This window comes from Copadichromis virginalis, linkage group LG23 (assembly GCF_057382275.1).
Source record: "Copadichromis virginalis isolate Kocher_CV1m ecotype Utaka linkage group LG23, C_Virginalis_male_GT1.1, whole genome shotgun sequence".
In the NCBI taxonomy this organism is placed as follows: Eukaryota; Metazoa; Chordata; class Actinopteri; order Cichliformes; family Cichlidae; genus Copadichromis; species Copadichromis virginalis.
The window spans coordinates 12,497,439-12,522,146 of record NC_140639.1 but is presented as its reverse complement, the minus strand read 5'-3'; the positions used below and the strand labels follow the sequence as shown (position 1 = coordinate 12,522,146).

Here is a 24,708-nt window from a genome sequence, read left to right as displayed (position 1 = left end):
TCGTTCTACACGGTGCATTTCAAGGTCCTGTACCCATCCGTCGGTAAACTGTACCTGGGCTTGTTGCAGTGACCGGAAGTTACTAAACTTCATGAGTGTATGCACTCACTCCAAGAACCGTATGATTATAAATATGCATATAAATATGCTACGATGAGATAGCTGACTTCATCTAACTAGCAAATGTTGTCCAGGCTACGTTGGTGATACAGTTTTTTTTAATGTGTATGATATTTTTGTCATGCGATTTTAAAGCTGGTCCTACAACCGCATCCAAGAATAACATGCAGCTTATCTCAGAACTGTCGGTGAAAATTATTCTTGGAGCTAGGTTTAATTGAGCTGCATTTTAAAGAGGTGCAATTTCACAATTTGTGTATATTTTCTAAGTTCACTATTTTGTCATGTGTTGAGAAAAACACAGATTTTAAAATTACATGGTCTAACATTTACATTTAGCATAACTGCAACATTATTTTTTCGTTTTTTTTTTTTTTTTTTAAAGACTCGAAAGGACTTGAAATTCAAAGTTTCAGACTTGTGACTTGACTCGGACTTTTACACCAGTGACTTGAGACTCGACTGACTTGCCTGACATTACTTGAGACTTGACTTGAGACTTGAGGATAAAGACTTGAGACTTACTTGAGACTTGCAAAACAATGACTTGGTCCCACCTCTGGAACACAATGAATATGACTGCACATTTACGCCGACATCATCCTAGTGCAAAGACAAGTGGAATCAGACAAAAACAACAAGCACGCATGCTACAAACTTTACCCGAGTCATTTAGACAGCCGTTAGCACATGAGTCTCCTTATGGGGACCTGATATGTTTAATATGCTGCTGAGAATATAGCCCAGAAGAAGCGTATAGTATAGCTTTTATTTTGGAAAGAGCCAAGTAAAACAATTAAAATCGTAATAAAAAGATTACTCTGTAGTCTCTTCGGTTGATAATAAAGTTCATATTTTAGTTGGGGTTTCTTTGGAGGATATTTAAGCACTAAAAAGTTCACGTGAAAAAGGAGCTGCATTTTGATTCCGTTTCATTCTAGTTGCTCTCTCAATGTTTAAAAACTGATATTAAATTTGCAGTGGGACGGATAGTAAAGTATGAATGCAGGAAGATGGGAGGAGACACTCTTGGAAACAACAGGCTAAAACCATGGCATGTTGCCAATTAACCTGCTGCAGTGTAACATTACAATATTAAATAATAATTGTGAATTGTGTATGTGAACTAGAAGAATTCAAATGTTCTTTGGACATCTGTTACACATATGAATGCATAGGGCTGTTCGATATAACCGATGTTCGATATATACCGGATGACGATATAAAAACGTCTATCGTTTCATTTTACGCTATCGCTTGTTTCGTGGTGTCGCAAAATAAACTGTTTACGGCAATATTTTTTCATCGTTTTGATGGTCACTGTAGTGGCTATGTTAATTTCTTAAACTTCTCTCTTTCTCTTATATCTAATATAACCACACTTCGGACGGACAAGCGCCTGTTTTTATGTGTTTAGCAACAATGACGGTAACACCATCGCGTGTCTGGTTGTTTATGTTCCACATAAACCTTTCACAATAAAGCTCAAGATCCTGTTTAGACTTAAACTGAATCACGTGAAAGAGCAGATTATTTATGGATGAGAAGTAAAAAAGAGCCTCCAGGTGCTAAAAAATAAACTTTAGGCTCAAACGGTAGAACAGGCTTTTCCCCGCAGCACGCCGTGTAATAAATACTCACAAAGAAAACGGCGGCTGTTACAACTTATGTCTAAAAATGTATCGTTTCATGCATCGGTTAAAACACTCGACTCCAGCTACATGACGCGCAGCTGGAAACACTTCCCGCAAGTCGAGCTGCCCGAGATTCACAGAATTTACAGAAAATGTTACATTTTTGTGATTTATATCGTTATCGGGAAGATAGAATTCTTATATCGGGATATGAGATTTTGGTCATATCGCACAGCCCTATGAATGCATGTAATCCAACATGTGGATAAAAGTTATAAGACTCTAAGGCATTCTCTTGTCAGTATTCAAATTTCCTTTATCGTCCTGAATCCTATTTATTTATTTACACTGCTCCTACTGAAACGTAGCGATTTGGAGTCTCCTAGGACATACAGACCATGTGCATATGTTCTGTACGTGACCCTATCTTGCTTTCAATCAGCCAATCCAAGTGAAGACTGCAGTAAAAAAATCAGCACTATTCTTCTTTTACTTGCTTTCTGTGGAAGTCGAATCATACAAGTAATATTGAGATTTTCCTGCAATGGCTTTTGTGGATTTCTTTGCTTTCTCATACATTGTGTCTTTTTTTGCATTTACTCAACTCTCCTTTTCCTTCCCAAAATTACCATTTAATCAAACCTAATTTTTCATCTCTCACCACATCACCTACGTTTCTTTCCACATTTCTTTCTCAATTTGTTGGTGTGTATTTTCCATCTGCTTCCCCTACCATTAAGGTTATTCAAAGCAAGCACCCAGCGAGATGTGTCATCTGCCAAGGTGACAGTAATGCACTATTTCTTTTCATCTTCAAGCAATGCCTGCATTATCAGTATATAAAATGAATTGCGAGACAGTCTCTTTCACCTGTGCCAAATGAAAGAGGCCTCAGCAAAACAAACAATCCGCTGTTTTCTCTCAAGGCAACTGAGCAGGTATATCAAAGGAGAGTAAAAAATGACCATTATGTGTGCTGTTTGTCTCTGCTAGGTCATGAGAGAGATGGCTTTCCGCTGCAAGAGCGCAGCGAGTGAGTTTGCTCACAGTCTCAGCTTTACTCTAGTCGAGCAGGAGCCGCCGTTGAATTGTGACTTGCTGCATGGAGCCTCGAATGAGAACTGACACTATATAAGATGATAAAAGCTTAGAGCGATGCTTAGCAAGTATCAAAAGGCTCAAGCAAAGCGGTGTGTGATGCTGACAATGCAGAATATTAATAAGATAAGTAATAAAATCAATTGAATCCTAAGATTTTGTATTACTGTGCATTGAATCATCATACAGTATATCACCAGTGTCAGCATTATGCATTCCCTGCTCAGTCAGAATCCAGAGCTATTCAGAAGCCATCTTTATTAGTATTACAAGAATCTTACTAAAGGCAGTGACCACAAGGCTTGTGCTTGTAGCACCTGACTGTGGAGGGCTCGGGGTCAGTTCGTCAGGAACTCGGGGGTAAAGGACAGAGCTGTCACTGCAATAAAAGAAAATGTACAGGAACAGGGCTTTCCACATGAATGACTGGGTGCACACTGATTTCATTTCCTATGCAATGTAGTGGTTTGAGAAAAAAATAGGCTCAAAAGACAAATAAAAGAAAAAGCTCAGTTGATATTGAGGCGTGGGACCCTACTGGCTAATTATAAAGTGTAAGCTTAATTGGAAACCAAAACAGTTATTTCATATCCAAAATCCAGCGAATGCATTTTATCTGTTTTTTTCTATCGTCTCTGTTTATGCACATCTAGATTTTAATGAGCCTCTCTTAAAAATTATGCAGAAAGAGCAAGCCAGTCTGATGGAGAATAGGTTAGGAAAAGTGCATTAATAAATTACTCCCCCTGTCTCTATTCATTTTGGTCAGGATCTGCTTTATTCTCACTGAACCTGTGCTATCACTCTGACTCGGAATTAGGTTTAAACAGGGGGGTGCAGTAGATTAAATCCCCTTTTACTGTATTTATTAGACATGGACATTTTAATAAAATCAGTTTATTGGAAAGCCAATGCTGTATTCAGATGTTTATAATGCTCTCACGCAGTTGTAATGTATGTAAGGGCTATTTGCTGCTGAAGAGATATATTACAGCCGGAGATACCTCCCAAGCAAGTTATTAAAAACACTAAACCATTAGTTGGCGAAGCCGGGGCTCAGTCCTTCACTCTCCTGATCTCCTCGCTGCTCTCTTCTCCCGAGAGACTAAAATTAGACAAAACATCCCTGACACACACTACAACACAGTAGCCAGGATGCATGCATGCCCCCCCCACCCCCCACCCACACACACACACACAACTATTTATAGCACATTACCATAACAGTGACCTATTTGTTTGCTTCTAAACTGTCTGGGCACCGCATTTTATACCGCACACACTTCATGCCAAAAACTCGAGATGAAAGTAGAGACTGCATCATGAAGGGCATGTCATTTTGGGAATTTTATTTTACAATCAAAGGTTCTTTTTTTTGGGAAGGGGGGGGGGGTGTTAAAGGATATAAACTGCAGACTGCTACACTGGTCTACCTTGACAATGGATACATTGTCAATCACCTATTACTACTGAATATTGGGTGACTGTACTTTATTTAAGCAGGACTAATATAAAGGAGTCCTCTCTGGTCTCGGACAGAGTATTTGTAGGCTACGTTTTTGCTCCAGGGAACCCTGCGGCACTCTAGCACCAATGGTCCCGAGAGAAGTGCCACCACGGCTGAGTAAGGAGAAACATGGCTTTGAGATACAGAGATGGAACAATGTAGAAAAGACAGAATGACACACAGCGAGTGGGAAATAAAAAAGGTAAGAGAGAGTAAGGAAGAAAAACACAAAGACAGAAAACTGAGGACAGCATTGTGCATTCAGATAAGCATTTAAAATATTTCCATCCAAAACTTAAATATGAGGACAGACTCATACAGTAGCAAATCCATTGTTATTTATAGCACTGAGAAGGGCAATATGATGCATCCGCAATTATAAAACACATTCATTTGCCTATGAAAGAAAAAAAGCTCACGTGTACTAAAAGTGTTAACTCCACTGAGGGTTTCGGGGGAGCTGAAAAATACTGCTACAACCAGGGCCCACGTGGGTTCAGGTAATTCAAAGGAGTTTGGCAGCATGACAAAAGACATAAATCAAAGGTACGCATTTTGGTTTATACAAAGGCTGAGCTAAAATTACAGGTCAGAAAAGCAATTACACTTTTCTGAGGCTGTCAAATCGAATAAGAAATGTGTTTTAGACAAAAGACGGAAAGCAGTCTGCTAGATGGGTGTCATAACACACTGCAGTTTTGCCCCGGGGTGGTAGGAATTGTTTTGCCTTGCAAAAAGTATTTTCTTTAATGTGCAATTTTCAGCCAACACAGGATAGCATCAGTACTACTACTGCAAGCAGCCATACTGTTACAAAAAACAGCATCCAAATTCTTATTACCAGATGAATTAAGGATATTTAGAATTTAAATTTAAGAGATAAGCTTGTACATAGTAGTAGAAGAAAGTAGTAGCGGCTGGAGGAAACTGTTTTAGTAATTTGGTGCCATATAAATTGAATTGACTTGAATTATTAGCCATTTAGCACCATGGACAGCACCACACACTGCCAAAAAAAGTGAATCTTGGAGTGCAGCAGGATTTGCTGATTGTACAGTACCAAAAGCTGCTAAACATGTCATCCCTGATCAGTTGTGACATTAAAACAGCACTGACAATTAAAATATTGTGTCAGATGTCACGTATATCGGATTAGCACTTAAAACCTGTAGCTGACAACATAATTGCAGCTCCGCTTCTCTGCATACCCTGTGATTATCCTGCTGGAAAAACAACACATAAGCAAACAAACAAACAAGCAAACAAATTAAAATATGCTTTTGCTTACTACAAAAGCATATAGCCCTGATTTTGGAAGCTAACACTCCAGTTAAAACCTCCATCTGTTGAAATCCATTCCCGAGGTGCTCCTGGAAACTGTAAACGCCCACACACAGAAAACTCTGCCAGGAGAACAAAGACAAACATTTCAGAACTCCCGTGCACCTCTCGCACCACAGCGCACGGAGAAGACAAAAATCTTTCCCCCTGCTAAATATATGGGCTTGACGTGGGAGCATGTGGGCTGGTGAAAAGCTCAAGATGCAATGCTTTACTTCAACAAAGCTCTGCAATATTAAGACAGCCTTATCTCTCATAATTTCCCTTACTCTGAACAGTACATTCCCACAACACATAGCCTAGTTTAGCAGGACACATTTATCTCGTAATATTTTGGGAGGAACAATGTGAAACGTGATGCCATGAATGATATCATTCACGTTCTAATATCTTTGTTAAAGTAGAGTACAAAGATGTGCCTAAATCTCGTGGTGCGCTGTTTTCCCCTGCTGTCAGTGCTCCTCTCCATAAACACTCACAAACAAGTCCAAAAAAAGATTTCTATACAATAATACCCACAGCCCATTCATATTTATAGCCAACATCAAAGGGAAGAAGAAATGCATTAGAGCACATTTTGGCTCAAGGGAAGAAGAAGAAGAAGAAGAAGAAGAAGAAGAAGAAGACGACATTCCACAGTTACTCAACTACAGCGTTAAACTACCATCATCTACTCAAAGACATTTCATTTGAACCAGTGATGTTAAATGATTAAGCAATAATTCAGCAAGCGGTTCTCAATCAGAGGTCCAGAGGACCAGTGCATCCCCGAGGGCAAAGAGCACATGTTCCTCTCCATGCTGACTTTACATTTATGCCACTGCTGCAACGTTACATACGCACACAACGTTGCAACATAAGGGTCTGCTTACTTTTCTATAATGCCTTTTACATACAACCACAACAGTATGCATCTTAAAACCCTTCACTGGATGCATATGATGTTTTTAGGCCAAAACCAAGTGCAATTGTACAAAACAGCGGTACAGTTTTAAAAGCAGTTTTAAATGCTCGCTGAATATTCATTTGATTTGGCTTATTTGTTTATTGCATAAGTGAGCTGATAAACTAAAACCATTCTTTTTCTAATATTTTTAAGACCCACGCTTTATTTTTGAAGTCTTATGTTGCTATTATTTTGGCTTAACTATTAAGGCAAGTACCTGAGCACTGCTATGTGTTGCATATTATATTAAAGCCTCTCCACAAATGCAGAACAAGTTCTATAACAAATTCACTTGCATCCAATGCTAGCACATATACATCTTCAATAACAAGACACGCTTGTGAAGAAAACACTCTGCACTTAATCCAAGTTCAGTGTAAAACCATAATAAAGCTGCATCAAAGGCCACAAATGAGACCGATTCAATTTTGTTTTTTTACGTGCTCGTCTTTAGACGTATTTTCAAAGATCATCGGAATAATTTTTGTCTCCAATATGTCAGACCAGGACATCACAACAACATGCTCACAGATGAAAACCTCCTATTAACCTTGGTCCATCCATCACCGAGGATGCTAACAACAGAATAACAGTCACTTAAAAAGCATGAGGACATCCATTTTGTTCATTGTGTTTGCAATTCACATGGTGACACTAAGAGAACCCATCCACTTCTCTGTCAGAAGAAATCCATTAGTCAAACCAAACACTGACACTTAGAATGTCAAACACACAGGTAGCACATAATTTGTTTTACAACAGTGTGATAGCTGGAAATGGGGGCTGGTGAATAATATCTGCCAACTGCGGAAAAATGCACAATCTGAAATTACCAGAGGGGGGATATTTAAATGTTTGTGTCATTTTAAATCTTGGGAACAGTTTATGCCTTTGGTCATGACTATTTTGCACGCCATCCACTATGGGTTTGTGTGAGTAAGACTGCAGCCACAATGGATAATCTTGTTCTATTGAAAACGTAACCGTTAAAAAAATGAAAAGAACTACATTCAAGACTTTATATGTTGATGACATAATGTGTAATACATGGAAACTATAAACGTACTCCTATTTAGATGTTTAAATCGTTGCTTTTGAACGCCCTTGTTTCTGTGTCAGTCAGAAAACATCCTGTCGCTTCCTGTCTTCCGGGCAATAAGAGAGCATGCGGCACACAGGGCTTTGTTGTTCTCCCTAATGTGAGTTAATCTGGATGCTGTCACATCAAACGCAGGGACATCTTAGGTGTTATGTAGATAGTCTTAATAGAAACTTAGCCTGGCTCTGTCCCTTTGGGCCCCTCTCTTGCCTTTCCATTTGGTTGGAGGCAGAGAGATTGGCCATCTTCAAAGCCCTCTGTGTGTTTCTGTATCGACCACGCTCCTCTGCGGCCCCAGAGGCTCCCTATTAGAAAGGATTTGTCTTACAAGCTCTGTGTGGTGCCACTCTCAAAAAATAAAAAAAATGAAGAAAAAGTGAAAAACATGTTACTTGTGGAGCTCTTCTGCTGTAGCCACTTCACTTCAAAACACTTTGATCTCATTCCCTAATTTTAAATCAGCCCAAACTGTTCATCCTAACACACTCTGCGCCTATAGAGCAACGTCTGGCATACGCAGATATCAGTTTCACCAGCAAATGCAGATATCAAGCACGTACCCTTTCATCATATAGATCCATTCACGTTGCACCGGGAAATGTGTCACTGAGGCGATAGCTTTTTAGTTTGCAGCAGAAATAAGCCTGGATTCACAGACGGGGGCTGGGCTGAGCAGGGCCAACGGTTTATGAGATATACAATTTTTTTTTTTCATTTCTTTGCTTTTGCCAGGGCTCCATGTTGATCCATAGATAACCTGTCATCTCATCTTCTCCCCTGCCTTTATTACTGTATGCATTTCAGTAAGCTAACGCCAGAGCAGACTGCTTTCGACCAATAAGGTTGCCGGGCTGAGAAGAACAGCAGTATTTCCAGAGGAAGGAGGTGTGAGAGAGGGTGAAAAAGCCAGAGAGAGGGAGACGGGTAGGGCAGTTTTTATTTTGCAGTCTTCACTACAAACTGAAATATACTCAGGCAGTGTAACTATAGATGGCCAGACTATACCCACAGGGCTCTCAGTATGTAGGGACACAATAATAAATCCAGCATTATCAGATCCCAGTCATTCAGCAGACGCAGCCTAAGTGCTTTTAGATGTGTCAGAGGACATGACAGACTTTCATTGCTCCGCTGATGACTTCCCATTCATCCTTTGTAAAATTACTTAACAGTTCCCTGTAGAGCCTTAAATGTTCACTTTTGTGGTTTTGTTTATATACAGCATTTTTCACCAAAGCAGTCTGTGTGTCTTTGAGACCTAACGACGACACGAATGCATTTCCCACTTCACAAAACTTTTGCAAAGCCATTGTTCTTGCCTTCTCGCTTTTTAGTGGCAAACTAATAAGACATTACAGCCTGCTTCAGAAATCTTTGCTTTGCAGTGCCACTTGTGGTCATAAGCCCGAGAAAGTACTCTTAAAGCATGTCAACCAGCAAATACTAGAATACTAGACTAGTAATAGTGGGTTGAAAGACGTAGTCCTCTCTTCCAAGATAGAAAAGCAGGCAAGGAAGTGAGCTGGACAACACGCTCTGCCCTTTCCCAATCTTGAAAGGGGGGGCACAGGAGAGTAGCCTTTCAAGAATATATTAATAACACTGCAGTAAAAAGCACACCGGTGAGGTGGGGACAAGCTGAACCCATCAAATTAATCTGAGATAAATTTGCAAGTCATCATCATAATTTAAAATGTTTTAGAGACAGAATAAATGATCAAAGAATAAAAGGAACTAGACTGACAAAGATGTACGATGGAAAGTGAGGAGAGGCAGAAAAAAGAGAAATGAAGTGAGAAAAAGAGACAGCAGACATATTTTGATGGACAAAGAAGTAGCCTTACAAGGGCAGATAGGCAGAGAGATCCCATAAGCTGGCAGAGGAAACAGACAGGACAAGCAGCCAGTCAAAATCTATATGCTGCGGTGATGTCGTACAGACTGATAGATTCATAAATAATGAATCAAGAAAAAAAACAGATAAAATAAATTCTGTAAATAAATGTGCCGCCTTGTGTCCTCTGCCCCATCGCCTAATGGATTTTGCTTGCGTGTGTACGTAATTTAAATGCGTCGCAGCCCACGCTGCCATGGTAATCATTTGCCTCAGCCCCCATTACTGATGTGCAATGATGATGAGCGACAGCTTTACCCTACCTTATAGAAACACACAAACGGCTACAAGATCATCGCCGCATTTATCAGTGAGCTTATTATGAGCGCTCAAAATCAAAATCTATAACTACTGAAATGTGCTACCAGATTCCGCAGGCTGCATTATACGCCGCCACAAGCGTTTCTAAAACAAAGTGGAAATTAATTAACGAGAAGGAAAGTTCAAGATAATTCAACCCTAAAATTCAAAATGAAAGATTACCACAGGTATAATTCTGCAATTCACATCCAGACTGAGCTTCATCACCTGTAACAGCTGTGCACAATCAAACAGTCAAATTGGAGAGGTTATTATTTCCCAGTAAGTAATTTGAGTGAGCCTGGCACTCGCTGATTAAAACAAACAAAATCACAGAATGAAGTACTCATATCCTCAACTTCCCAACGCATTTCAAATATACTGTATTAACTTCTCTACTTTTCTGTAATGATTTTGGCAACAGCACTGCAAATGCATGCAACACCGAAACAATTTCAAAAGACATTCTTGTTTAGATTCAACACACTTAATGTTCTCTCACCTACAACCACATCTACAACAACTGCTGCTATAACTAGTCCTTTTGCTAATAATGTGAGCAAATGCATTACATTCGGTGCACAACGGCAGCACAGAGGTAAAAGTATGGTGCTTAGGGTGAGTCTTTTGCAGAGAGAATTGTTGTGAAAGGTTTAATGGCATGATCGATATCAGATATTAATATAGCGTACCATCACATGGATTATCCATCAAATATACAGGGATTGAAGCTGTGGGATTGCTTTGGCTCTTAAGTCTTTTGTTCACTTGATTCTCCTCCCTGCTTTTATCATTTTTTTCCTTTAGCCGATCCTTATGAAAATCTGAGACGTAGCTCATATTCAGACAGCGAAAACCACACTGAAAACCTAATGACTGCCTCTGGGATGCCTTTGGACTTCTCCACAGGATTCAAAATAGGAAGAACCACGGCTATGCTGCTTTTTTCAGACTGATACAGTACAGGTTAAAGCTTGGAGTCCTGATCAGACAAGGAGGCCCTCCATCAATAACCTCCCACTCTCCATTTCCCCTCTATCTCACGCCCTCCATCTCATTTCTTAATCTTTACAACTCAGTGATTCAAATACCTTTCCTCCTACTTCTCATTCCATTTCACAGTCTCCAAGTCTTCTTTTTGACCCATGCCTACCTACTCCTCTCGCTCTCCCTCTATTTCTCTCTCTCATCCACACATCTTCATCATTTCTCCCCTTTTCCATTTGCTCGCTCTTTTTTTGCCTCCAATCTCACTTCACAGACCCGCCTCCTGTCTGAGAACTTGGAGAAAGCACATTAAAGGATGCATACTGGCTAAACCTGCCGAGCTGCGTGACTCTAAATTGGATCCTCTAAAACTTGCCTCTTGCATGTGTGCCACAGCTGCGCAGGGAACCCCAAGGCCTGACAAGAGTTAAAGACCAAGTGGTCTCTATCCGCAGCACAGCACAAGTCACTTTGTCTCACACGCAGACACGCACAGAAATGTAAAGCTCTTCAGTGTGCCGACAAACTCTGTAAACAACAACACAACCCAATGTGTCCCTACGAGCCCTTCGCAGGTTTATGATACAGCCCTGCAATGGTTTTGGGGGCTGTGGTGGAAGTGGGATGTTGAGGGGAATTTAGTGTTTCACCTAAATGGGAGCTTGCTGCCTGGAAGACATTGAGTATACTGTTTTACTCTGAATTATTAAAAGCTGCCTGTTATTGCAGCTTGGACTGAAATAGTTTAGATGCCACAGACTACAGCTGTTGGCATAAAACTATATAATTTATATTCCCAGCTATTCTGCAGCCATCCAGCTTATTGCTATTTTTCTATATGAAAGGCTATACAACTGCCATGATGGACAAAACATGACTACTTTAAATAAGTGTCAGGTGAACTCTAAGTTTGATGAAACCCCCCCCAAAAAAATAACTGTCAGAATCCCAGCAAAAAGAATATGCCTACGTGCTTGATCTCGCCTCTGCAAGCTCAGCTATATCCAGTGTCCGGGTATTCTGTGGGGCAGACGACAGAAGCCTTCACCGGCAGCGATCACCCTGACACTGGCTCCCTGAGCGAGCTCTACTGACAACCTTCCTCTGCAATGCAAATAACCACTTCCACATGAGCAGAACCATCACTAGCACTCCCTGTACACTTGTATTCCATGTCATTATCCCTGGGGACTCGCACGCCGTTCCTCTCGTCTACCCTATGCCTCATGCTGCTACCCTTATCTGTGACGAGAAGGGGGCTGGGGCTTAAAACAAATCGGTCCGGCTCATGCATTCACAGCCATGATAGAGGGCTGCCACTGGCTTTTTTTCTACTCATACCTCCTGTCAGTCACACTTGCCCTCCAGCCATGTGTACTGTATATCATTAGTCCTGATTTTTTTGCTGACAAACGCTGGCTGTCGTGCTGCGCAGCCCCCTTACCCTCTCTCTATGGACACTACACCAAAGCATGGCGAGATGTGCCTTACAAATGAGCTCTCTCTGGTTCCAACATGTGCAAGTGCACCATTTCGCTGTGTATGCGGATAGCACGCACACAGACATCCAAATACATGAGAATAGATGTTCTAAGATTGGAGGTATGACTTAAAGCTGTCAGCGTGACCCCGTGGCTCCTTCTCCCTCCTCTCCTCTTTTCTCAATATTTCAACTGTTCTGTCACTTCATCCCCCTCTAATCTCTCACACACTCCTCCTCACCCCCCCTCTCTCCCAAAGGCACACGGTCCACCCAGTGAGATGTCAGCCCCGATTAGCATGTTTTTGCCTCTAAAACGGTCATCTTGTCTATTTGGATATCCACTTTTTGTGAGATAATCATTTTTACCATCTATTTCAACACGCATGCAAGGACACACACTCACACTGCGAGACATACACACCCCTCTACTCAGGGCCTTATTGTTTACAGCTTATGATCCATGCGCATAGCCCTCGCACTTTTTTTTTTCTTTGTGTCTGCGGGCAGAATCACACCTGTACAAGCTTCTACGGGGACTCGCAGATGGATTGTCACTCGGTATCTGGGCCTTGCCTCTTGCAAGGCTCTGCACAGCCATGCCCGCAAGCCTGGAATAAAACCAGACTCATCTGGTTCAGCTCCACTGGTACTGGTAGGTGATGCTTCACAGTGCCAAATTGGCATTAGGTCATCCCAACTGTACGGCATAAAAACGGATCAAACGGGCACAGAAGTGCAAGCGGTTGTTTTCAAACTGAAAAACAAAACCTACAAAAGCCCCTCCCACCCATTAGACACAAAACCCAGCTCTATAACCCAGATCATAGCTGTGTCACATGATTGCATTTCACAGACAGGCGGGCAAGCAGTCTCCAGCCATAACTAAAAAATAGGTTAAACAGGCTAAAAATATCAAAAACATTAATAATTCAGCTTTTTTGCAAACCTGTACCTCAGAAAAAAATAGCACACATTATACAGTGAAGTGGTTTAATGGGTAGGGTAGTTAGCAGTGAGCACTGGGAGGGACCACAGCACCAATCTGTCATCCCTGCTAATGTCACAGGTGATGTCAACAACCTATTCGCTGGAACGTTGAAGACAATATAATTACACAGCAAGCAAGACACAAAGTAGGCAAAGTTCTTCATGTTTCTCATGCACGGGAGAGAACCGGACAAACGCCATTCCTTCGCTTGACCCCAGTTGCTCTCGTCCGCTCCCCCGTAACACTGTAACACTGCTCTTTTATTGAGGTTACATGAATATGCATAGGTTCATTAACACACGACGTATACATACACACAAAGAGTACCTTGCCTGTGTGTGTGTGTGTGTGTGGGGGGGGGGGCGGGGGCGGGGGCGGGGGGGGTGTCAGACTGTGACCCCATAAAGACTTCCCTAAACCTGCTGGTCTGGAAGTCCAGCAGTTCATCTAAACAAAAGGCACTTAGACTAAAACAGATATAGATATGTTTATCCTACCATAAAACAATAAGAGAACCTCTCCCATGCTCCCAGAGTGCTCTGGAATTAAGGATCAAACCTCTACCAATCTAAAACTAATTATAAAACTCTAAGCATATATAAGTAGATATTTCTAATGACAATCAACAATACAAAACCTAACATCAAGTTTTAGAAGTTCATATGCACTGGCTGTATATAATGACATGAAATTTCTATGATGAAACACATTTTAATGTTTCAGTTGGTGTTCTTTATTCTCCAAAGGCAGGTGCAGAGAGCAGATCAAGACTTTTTTTTCTTCTTCAAAATACTCTCAGAGGCCAATCCCCTGAGAGAAAGAAGGCTTCTCTAAATATGTAGCTAATCTACCACACAGAAAACCAAGACGAACAAAAGAGAGGTGTGTGGGAGCGTGTGTGTGTGTGTGTGGACGTTAAATGGGTACCAGAGGACCAACAATGAGAAGAAGCAGAAGGTGGATTGCAAGCAACATTGTCACAGCTACCCTTTGCGTATGTGTGCGTGCATGTGTGTGTGCGTGCGTGTTTAAGGATATTCAGTTCCTCTGGGAGCACTTTAGCACCACAGCTCTTTGCTGCGTACATTACACGAATATACCATTACAACATACATACACACAGACACGTGGAGAGTTGCACACACACACACAATCCATAAAAACTATTGTTCTGTTGCGGTCACACGCTGATATGATTTGGGAACATTGTTAGGTGCCATATACCACAGTCCCACCAATAATAGGTAAATAAAAAGTGTTTGCTGACACATGCACACTAACACTAAGTTAAAAATTTTGCATTAGTAGGGACCACGCCCTCAGTTACATTTGACAAACCTTCTGATAAGTGAATGGAAGACGGGACAAGCATAGTCAAAGAACCAGAAGGAGAAATGTACGACATGTGGTCCGGCTCCTGAAATTTGGATAAATGATCTCCAGTTCGTAGCACATCATCAGACCTGGGTATTAAGTTCAGAACAGAAGAGATCACAAACATGATTTAAAAACTAATATCTATAATATCCTATTCTCATTTCAGTATAAACTTCGCAACACAAAATCCTGTACAGTTCATAAAACGGAAAAAAATTAAAGACCACCCTCATGCCCTTTCTAACATACACAATAATGTTATCTTTTTCCTGAAAATATACACACATGCATACGAACACACCCAGACACATGAACACGTATTGCAGTTACCCAAAGGCTAAATTCTAACGAGTCCCCTTTCCCTGACTACAAGGTCTCCAATCCTGCCAGCACCGATTGGCTTCATGCTGACCAGTCTGCTCTATATCCACCCCCACCCTCACCCACTCAGCACAGTCACATACAGCACATACACAACCAGCCAGTACACTACATTCATGTACGGAGGGGTGACATATTAAAGGAAAAACTCTTTCACGGGCGAACTCAGGTCACGATATTTTCCACACTTATCCTTTCTCACATGTAATGCACAGCAGGAAAGCAGGAAGCGCTCCATTTCAGAGATCTCTGCACCTCTGGAAATACTTGATGTGGTTTAGGCGAGGGAGGAACCTGGACAGAGTGTGCAGGAGGCACACGTGACTCCCAAAAACTAGCAGAACTGAATATTAGCTTTGTACATAGTGGCACAATCTGACATCACACACATTTTGTACTGCAGAGCAGGCAGGGCAAAGACCAGCTCGGTTCTGATCTGAATGCATCTTCGTGTTCTCACAAGCAGCTCTCCCACATGCCACTGAAACAGCATTAATGCGTCTTACAATTCTACAAATCACTGCAACTCTAGTGGAGTGTGTTATATGCAAAAACCCCTGTAGGGGTTCATTTGGATTCAGATCTGCTGATTGTGAAAGGCACATGCCATTCTTGAAGAGAGCATTTCCATCAGGTCAGACGTGTTTCATTATAACCTAAAGGCATGAAGCCAACGTGATGTTCTTTAGATTTTCAATAAGCTGTTCCACTGAGGGGCCATGTGGAGCCGAACCATGACAGCAGAACACAGCTACCAAATCCCCTAACTACAGGGTCAAGGGTTCAAGTTTTTTTTTCTTAATTTGTCACCAATGTGAACACACTACGTAGTGTAGCATTGAATTATTCAGCCTTTGCAGCAGCCAGGCAGCACACAGCAAGCCTTGGCTGTAGACAATAAACAGGTGGATAGGATGCATTAGTAAGCATAGGTAAATATGTTATGTGTGTGTCTGTGCATATACGTGTATGAATAAAACCCAATGAAGTAAAGATGGGCCATTTGCAGCATGGTGGAGCCAGCCTCATTTCCCCAGTACCAGCTCAGCCATTCTCCACAATATAACCACGCTTTGCTTCTCACTCCTCTCTCATGCTGTTATGGTTCAGGTGAGCAGCGGCATGTACACACAATTACACATACAAACACACATATAGAAACAGACTGCATCCGTGTGCACTCACACAGAAGACTAACAGTGCAGGTATGTATATAGCAGAGGGCAGAGCGCAACAGTGAGGGAGCAGAAGAGACAGAAATGGAGACAGAGGAAAGCAATCGAGAGGGAGGATATCTACTAGTGTTGACATTGCAGGAGGCTACATGTGTGTGCCGGAGCATAATCTTCCCCCTGCTCTCATTGGGTTTTTAATGTGGCTGCTATTTCCATAAACCTGCCTCCTGAATCACTGCCAGCCGCTTACACTCCCCCCAGGTCGAGCTGTACTAATACTAGGACTGAATGCATGCAGCAAACATATTTCCACCAATGCCTCTCAAAGACAATCACCGTTATACACGGTGCTAGCCCAAAAAAAGGGACGGCAGCGTGATTTGTTCTATGCAACAGTAGGTAGACTTGCTAGTCTGCGACTGAGATTATTTCTTGGATCTGTTGGATTTGAGGAGTTGCAGTGAGAGGACAGAGAGTTTTAGGAGAGTTGGGGGAAGTGGAGGATGGAGACAGGGAGGGGGATGGGTGGGCGGATAGTGTGAGGGATGCGGGATTTTGTCATGATGCTAAGCTGGGAGGAGTAAATCTCCTGCAGACTTGTGTAGGGAGCTGTGAAACTCACAAGTATACTCACCATTTGCGGTAGGAAGTGGGCATTAACTGCCATAAAGAGTCATCAGAAAACATTTTAGTGGCCATCAGGGGATATTTATATTTCAGTTGGCTTGGAAAGAAATACTGATAGGACATGCTTGAACAGTCACATACTCAAAAGCTCACTAGTTTGGTATATGTTAGAAAATTAAATGTCTCTCCATCAGCGGCACACAAATATATTCCAGACTCGCTGTCATTGGGGGGTATGCAATCAGGGCACACCGCCATGTGCGCATGTTTTTCGTCCCACCTTTATACATTGCTATCTGTATATACACAGAACTGGCAGCAGTGCAAAGCCAGCTTACCACATGTACACAAACACACACGACTAATAGAGCCAAGCGGCACACACCTGGTAAACTGTCAGAGGTTCTCCTATTCTGTGGCCAAACTTATGTCAGGCACTCGTGTCCCCGAGGTTCCCATCACACTTCACTGCAGGAATCTATATTCCAGTCCAGTACACTTCCATTAGGCCATACTGTTCCTTTCAGCAGCTAATGTGTAACAGGGGGACACAGATAATAACATCCAAGAACACTAGCACTTCTTCCTAATAACACTGGGTTTTTTGTGTGTGACTCAGCGAGTGTTTAGATATGAAATATGAATAAGCCATAATTATAGCTTTTTGTAAAGCTAAAATGTAAACACTGGAATAAAAGTGTAAACCTGAATTAACCTGAAGGTTTAATACTTTTATTATCCACCTGCTTTTTAGTCATGGTCAGTACTGTAATAAGATTTTGTACTCTTCTGTCTTTCATTGTTTTACAAAGTAAAATTCTCCTGCATAGAAACTCTATTTACACAGAGATACAAAGAAATCTAGATTTTGTTAGAAGGAAATTTTGACCTTGAGCAACTACTAACACCAGAAAAACATATGGCTGAGAACACAGTAGATTAATAGTGCCCATTACGAATTCAACATTTGCTTGGCTTTTGCCAAAGTACGCACAGGTTTGCTAAATTTGCAGAGTCTTATACCTTTGAATAAGGAACCAGTAAATAGGGGTGGTTTCAAAATCAAACTGGAATAAAAATCTCCTACAAGTTACAAGTTTCAAGTCAGTTTGCGTTCCCCCTCTCAGCAGGAAAAGCAAAGTAGAGGTCAGAGATTCAGCACTTTGCTCAAGGACATTACAACATACACAGAGTTTGAATTATACACTTACCCAAAATTCAAAACAGTCCATCTCATGAAATTCAAGTATGTGAATGCTGGTGTCCGTGTCTTTGCGGTCATGTGTGTACGTGGGGGTGCTTGTTTGTCGGCCCTGCTTGAGGCGTAGAAAAGCTAGTTAGGTTGTACAATTTCCATGCACGGTTCTAGTCATTTGCAAAAAGTAAAGTCCAGTAGGATTTTGGTGGTTTGGCATTAATTCCAATTCAGGCATTTAAAACAGCAAATATGGATGGGTAGCCACACTGGTCAAACTGAAACGCTCGAGAGCAGCGATGCAGGGGATAATGACAAAACGCAGACGTTAATACCTCATAACCCATCTCGGGAGAATTCCTAGTTTACATTAATTATACCATAGCCCCTGGCAAACTGCATATCAAGCAGGATTTTGCAAACAAACAACTGGCATATCTACTTACCATCAAGCAGCGAAGCAACAGGGGTCATATCGCAAAAGATTTAAGAGCAGCGAGGCTCAAGAGAGGACGGTAAAAGCTATGAGAGGCAGGCACATGTCAAACACACACACTGCAGCATGGATTTTCTTCCTATGATGTGCACAATGTTCTATAATGTAAATGAAAGTTACTCTTCCTAAACCTGACCATGCATACAGGATGATTAGGGACACTGGTGCACACCAGTGTCCCTGTAGCTACTGTTTTACTTATGGCCAGTAGAGTATACAGCACGCACTGCCTGTGCTTCCTTGGACCAGTGGTGTTTGTGTGTGTGAGTGAAGTTGAAGGGAAGAGTAAAGCACCCTCAGCCTGACACCCATCAGCGTCTGCCTGTTACATTTCTATGACATGCTTTGTCTCAGGGAGAGCAGCAGCAGTGGAGCAGTGGGAGCGGGGGAGACAGAAGGATGTGGGGTGGATAGGACTGGGTGGGGTAAAGGGGAAAATCAGCAGGAGGGCTAAAGTAGGAATGAAAGGTACAAGAAAAGGGTTTTATTTCTCACATGTGATACACGGCAACTTCAGCAGCCAGTGAATGTGTGTGTGTGTGTGTGTGTGTGTGTGTGTGTGTGTGTGTGTGTGTGTGTGTGCGCGCGCAAACATGAAAGGACAAACTTTCAGACTCTTTGTCTGAGTTTGCTAAATTTATAAATACAGCTGTACAATCATAAGATTTTTTATTTTGTTACTATTACCTGGGGCTGTTTATAGCTCTCCATTAAGGTGACTGTTAAACCTGACTGAGCCCAGGTGATTTGGAGGTCTTCTCTTCGCTTTGAACAAAGGGGCATGAGGACTTGTATCTCTCCTTTATACATTCAGCCACATCCTGTGACAGCACTGAGCAGCTCCTTCAGTGGGAGACTGCGGCACCCACGGTGTGGGACGGAGAGATTTCGCAGGTCTTTCCTCCCCACTGCTGTCAGACTCCACAACAAAGACTTTAACTGAACAAACACACACATCCACACATGTGCAATAACACTAAGTGCAATAATCTTTTCTGGCATCGTTGTATTTTTACTCAGTTGTATATAGCATTCGTATTCTATTTTTATCTTATTGTATATTTTTATTCTATTTTATTCTACTGTATATAGTATATTATTTTATTCTATTCTGTACAGCTGTGTACTGTATTTATTCTTATTGTATTCTAATTTTTGCGTCATAACTTTTGCACTGTCCACTTCCTGCTGTGACAAAACAAATTTCCCACGTGTGGGACTAATAAAGGTTATCTTATCTTATCTTATCTTATCTTATCTTAATAGCACATCAGCCCTTATGGATGCCCCTCCAGTTATTAATGGCTCCGAGCCGTGGGAGGAAAAACTTAGTGGAAAATCAAGAAATCAAGACTCAAATCTGCCTTTTGTAACACATAACTGAACAGAGCTAAAAAAAAACTAAAAAAAAAATTGGAGATAAATTATCTAAATTTCAGAAGCGGAACCACGCCTCTAAACACGCCCCTTCCGGTTCTCATCTATATATGACCCCCCAGCTCTATGAGCTGTTCGTTCTCGTTTTTGTGCCCCACCCTCCCTGCCCCTTTTCAATTCTTTTACTTCTTCACTTCTCATTAGTACATGGGGATCTGCCAGGCCCGGGAGCCGTCGCCAGTCCCCTCTGAGGCCTTCCCCAAACCGCAGTTCAATTCATATTTAAGCCATTCGCCTTTATCTATGACAAAACGTTGTCAAACCTGAATTGAGGGCACGGGCCCAGCTAGTGAACTGTCCCGATGCAGTCTTGACCGCATGAAGCAGCACTACCTCTGTGATAGTCACTTCTGCCCACTCCCGTATTATTAGCATCTCTCTGGTTGTTTTCTCATATGGCTTTCAGACATTGTTGGAAGAATCAGGCAGGGCTTCTGTCCAAAGTTGCCCACATGTAGCACAACAGAGAAGATATTCTGCCTCAGCCATATTCTGGCTACTAGAAATATTTGGTTTAGACCAGTGTGGGGAGGGCGCTACCTGGACAGAGCATGTAGAGGGCAGGACACATGACATAATGTCAGCGTTGACACTCAATCCACCTACACTGTTGGAACATAGGAACAAACTCACACAAAAGCTTTGCACTAATGCATACGTGCATATAAATGTACATCAAAATGTTATCCCTGCGAAATAAAAATGTGTGCAAACTTTTGTTTGCCTCAACAAATACAAACGAAACTAAAACCTACACTCCGTTTCACGTTGTCTTTTTGACTTTCCAGAAATGCAGAGCTTTCTATTTCTATGTCATTCTATGCTATTACTTCAAAAGTATGAGGCAGAGTGGGTCTGATCAATGCTGGCAATATCCCCTTGAGAACAGACACATGAAAAAGTTTAAACCGGGCCTTCAAAAGGCTGAGCTATTGATTTAATTGCTTTCTAAAGTGTTTTTCATCTCTGACACTGTACAAGGAGAATTCCGGCTGATGTGCAGCCGGGTGCAGGTGGCATGGCTGACCACCATAGAGAGAAAAGAAAGAAGGTGAAAAGCGGTGGAGAGAGAGGCAGACACTTACCCCTGGCAGTGTTTTCTGTTCGTGGAGGGCGTTCTGGGCTTTTATGGCCGACTCTCGGGCGCAGTAGGTGAGAAATGCACAACCTGCAACACAAAGATCAAAGTCAGAACAACACTTACACATAAATTATGCACACAATGCAAAATGACACAGCCATTTGCAAGAAATATCAGCTAAAGAAACTGGTACATTAATGAGAATGAACTGAAGGAATTGGACAATTACCAAGCACGCAATTAAACACAATTAAAGAACCAAATCTGTGCTGAAGGTCTCCTGAGTTACTGAAAACCCATTGAAAACATCTCTTAGACTAAACAGAGCAAGTTAATAGAAACAGGCAACCATGCAAGACACAAGGCTACATGTAGAAAATTTTCGATGATGGCAAGGGGAGAAAGAAGAGCCAACCACAGCAAAAAAAAAAAAAAGTAGGAGATGCAAAGAGCATTATTTGGATGAATAGCCAAGCCTGCCCAGCTTCCCCAACACTAGTGCCATGTCCTGTTCAAAGCTCTTAGCAGCCTGGCCAGTGTCCTCACCCTGAGAGGCTGTGACAGCAGCGGAGACAAAAGAAACAAGACTGCAGGGGAGTATTGAGTGGGGTGGAAAAGGAGAGAAGAAGGGATGTAATAGTTTAGGGATGGCTAAAGGAAAGAGATGCTGCCAAAAAAAAAGAAAAGAAAAGACAGGACAGGCCGTTAAAACTCTTGGGTTGATGCCCAACTATGAGACATTGATCTAGAACCAAAGCATACATACATCTGTGGAATTAACTGCACATGAGAAGAGAAGAGAAGAGAAGAGAAGAGACCTTTGACCTTTAACACACCTTTATTAAATCAATACTTCAACTCACAACCATAACCGAAAATGAATGCCAAATCAACATATGAACAACCCTCCCCTCCCACCATCAACCCCACCCAAATACAATAAACACAAAAAAAGAAAAACAAAACCAGAAGACACTCCATTCGGCTTTCTTCAAAAATTCAAAACTAAATCATCATCAGTGATATTACACAAAACTCCATTAATGCCCCAAATAGGGACAAACTCTACAATGTTGGACACCATCTTGTAATAAACAAACTCTACTTTCAAACGTGCACCTACTAACCCTTTAAACATAATTCCTAAATTAACAGATCCTGTTCCCTTCATTTTGTTCCTCCTTGTGAGCCATATACTCATCTTCGCCTGACTTATTAAAAAATTAATCAAGCCAACCTTCCTACGCTGCACTGCAGAGTACCTCGGACCCAGGATAAAGAGACCCTCCTCCAAAATACTCCCAAGGCCAGCAAGCCACTGCCGCAGCAATAAAAAAAAAGGCCAGCTAGCCTGGAACAACCTAGCCACAGGTGCTGCAGTGTTTCCTCAGTCAGACAGAAAGGACAGTGGTTCCCTGTTCGTGGATCCATATGTGCCACGTGTCTGTTCGTAGCCACGGCCCCATGCACTATTCTCCACTGGAGATCCGCACTGCGTTTCTCCATGGGAGTTTTGTACAGGGACCTCCAGCTGCCCCTTGGAGATGACCCAGGAGCCAACACACCTGACCACTTCAACTCCAGAACACCAGCCAACAATCCCCTGTTCAGCACCTTTACAGCCACCTCGTATATAGCCTTCTTAGAGATCTTTGACAGGTCACCAGGAACAGGTGTTAGAAAGGAAAGAAGAGAGCCTCCCTCCTCATCCTCCCACTGCGGCACAAAGAGACAGCGAAGGAAAGTCAGCTGAATTTGGTTGACCACCCGCAGAGCGAGTCCCCAGCGCAGCCCTTACGAGTCCAGGAAGACCACCCATGGCTTCTTCCACCAGCTTCTCCAGAAATCACAGAGACCGGATCCCAGTCTCCTGAGCCACCTTGGCAGCCGTTTTCCAATGCCCCGCCATCCTCAGGCCCACCAGCTTGGTAGGACCAGCATTTATGAGGAACCTCTGCACACTAGCAGTGCTGAGCATCTTACTTGGCACCAAGGGATTGTAAAAAAGAGGCTCCTCACCAACATCACCAAAAATTGAGAACAGTCTCGCTGTGCTGTCTTAAGACGGAACGCTGTGATACGGCTGCAAAGGTCAATCAAACTCTGACCCCCTCTCTGACACAGAGAGAGACAGCACAGCAGACCTGATCCAGTGGAACCCTCCCCAAAAGAAAGTAACCAGTCTTTTTTGTATCCCCTTGATAAGAGAGGCTGGAAGTTCAACAACAGCGGCATGGTGCCAGAGTACAGAAGCGGCCAAGTTGTTAACAACCAAAGTCCTTCCCCTGTAAGACAACTCCGGCAGGACCCAAGTCCATCGAGACAACCGGGCAGCAATGTGTTCAACAACACCCTCCCAGTTCTTCCCCTGAAAAGCATCAGTTCCCAAAAACACTCCCAAACACTCCAGTCCCTCCCTGTTCCACTGTAATTCTGCCGGTAACACTGGCTCCTCTTTATCAACCCACCCTCCCAAAATGAAACCTTCACACTTTGACCAGTTAACCTTCGCGGAGGATGCTCGGTCATATAAGTCCAGTGTCTGTCTGAGTGTTTCAATATCACTTTGACCGGTTATAAAAACCGTAACATCATCAGCATAAGCTGACAATTTTACTGGACTTCCTGCTTCGTCAAAGGTAAAACCTGAGAGTCCCTATCTAAGATGGTGTAAAAGGGGTTCAATGGCCAGCGTATACAACATACCAGAAAGAGGGCATCCCTGCCTGATGCCCCTCTGAGCTGGAGCAGGCCGACTTAACCCTCCCCCCACCTTTAACATGACAGCAGCATTTGAATACAACAATTGGATCCAAGAAATGAAAATGTTCCCAAACCCAAAAGCTTCTAAAGTTTTAAACAAATAGTGGTGATCCACTCTATCAAAAGTTTTTTCTTGATCCAGAGATAAAAACCCCACATCCAAGTCCTTGAGCTTGGCCAGATCAATAATGTCTCGAATTGAAAACAAGTTGTCCATAATAGTTCTTTCAGGGACACAGTATGCTTGATCCACATCAACAATCATGTCAATACAGGTCTTCAACCTGTTAGAAAGACATTTTGCAAGAATCTTGTAGTCCGTACAAAGCAAAGAGACAGGCCTCCAATTTTTGAGCAAGCCCAGGTCCCCTTTCTTTGGCAGTGAAGTCAAAACTGCCCTTGTGCAACTTGTTGGCAAGATCCCAGTGGTCATACAGTATGTGAAAACCTCATGAATGTCCTCTCCTAGAAGCGACCAGAATTCCTGGTAAAATTCCACAGGAAGACCATCAACTCCTGATGACCGACCACCATTGAGTTGTTGAACCGCTGAAGACATCTCCTCAAAGGAAATAGACTCCAGCACAGCCGATTCAGCCTCATCCAGCCGTGGCAGCCCCACCAGCATCTTCGTCACACATTCAGGGTCACACGTGTCAGCACTAAAGAGGCTGGCATAAAAGTCAATGGCAAGCTTCCTCATTTCTACTGAGTCAGATATCACCTTCCCATTTGGAAGCCTTAAGTGCAACATTTGGTGTGACTCTCGAACCCTTTTC

At 42.3% G+C, this 24,708-nt stretch overlaps 1 protein-coding gene across 8 annotated transcripts in view; it reads right to left on the bottom strand.

The window, feature by feature from the left end:
• The window catches only part of celf5a (cugbp, Elav-like family member 5a), a 193,211-nt gene that overhangs the window by 151,723 nt on the left and 16,780 nt on the right, over positions 1–24,708 (bottom strand). For all 8 annotated transcript variants that reach the window (XM_085449579.1, XM_085449582.1, XM_085449580.1 and 5 more), the window contains exon 2: positions 21,171–21,253. In XM_085449579.1, coding sequence (XP_085305705.1) covers positions 21,171–21,253 — 83 coding nt within the window. The remainder of the gene's footprint in view (positions 1–21,170; positions 21,254–24,708) is intronic.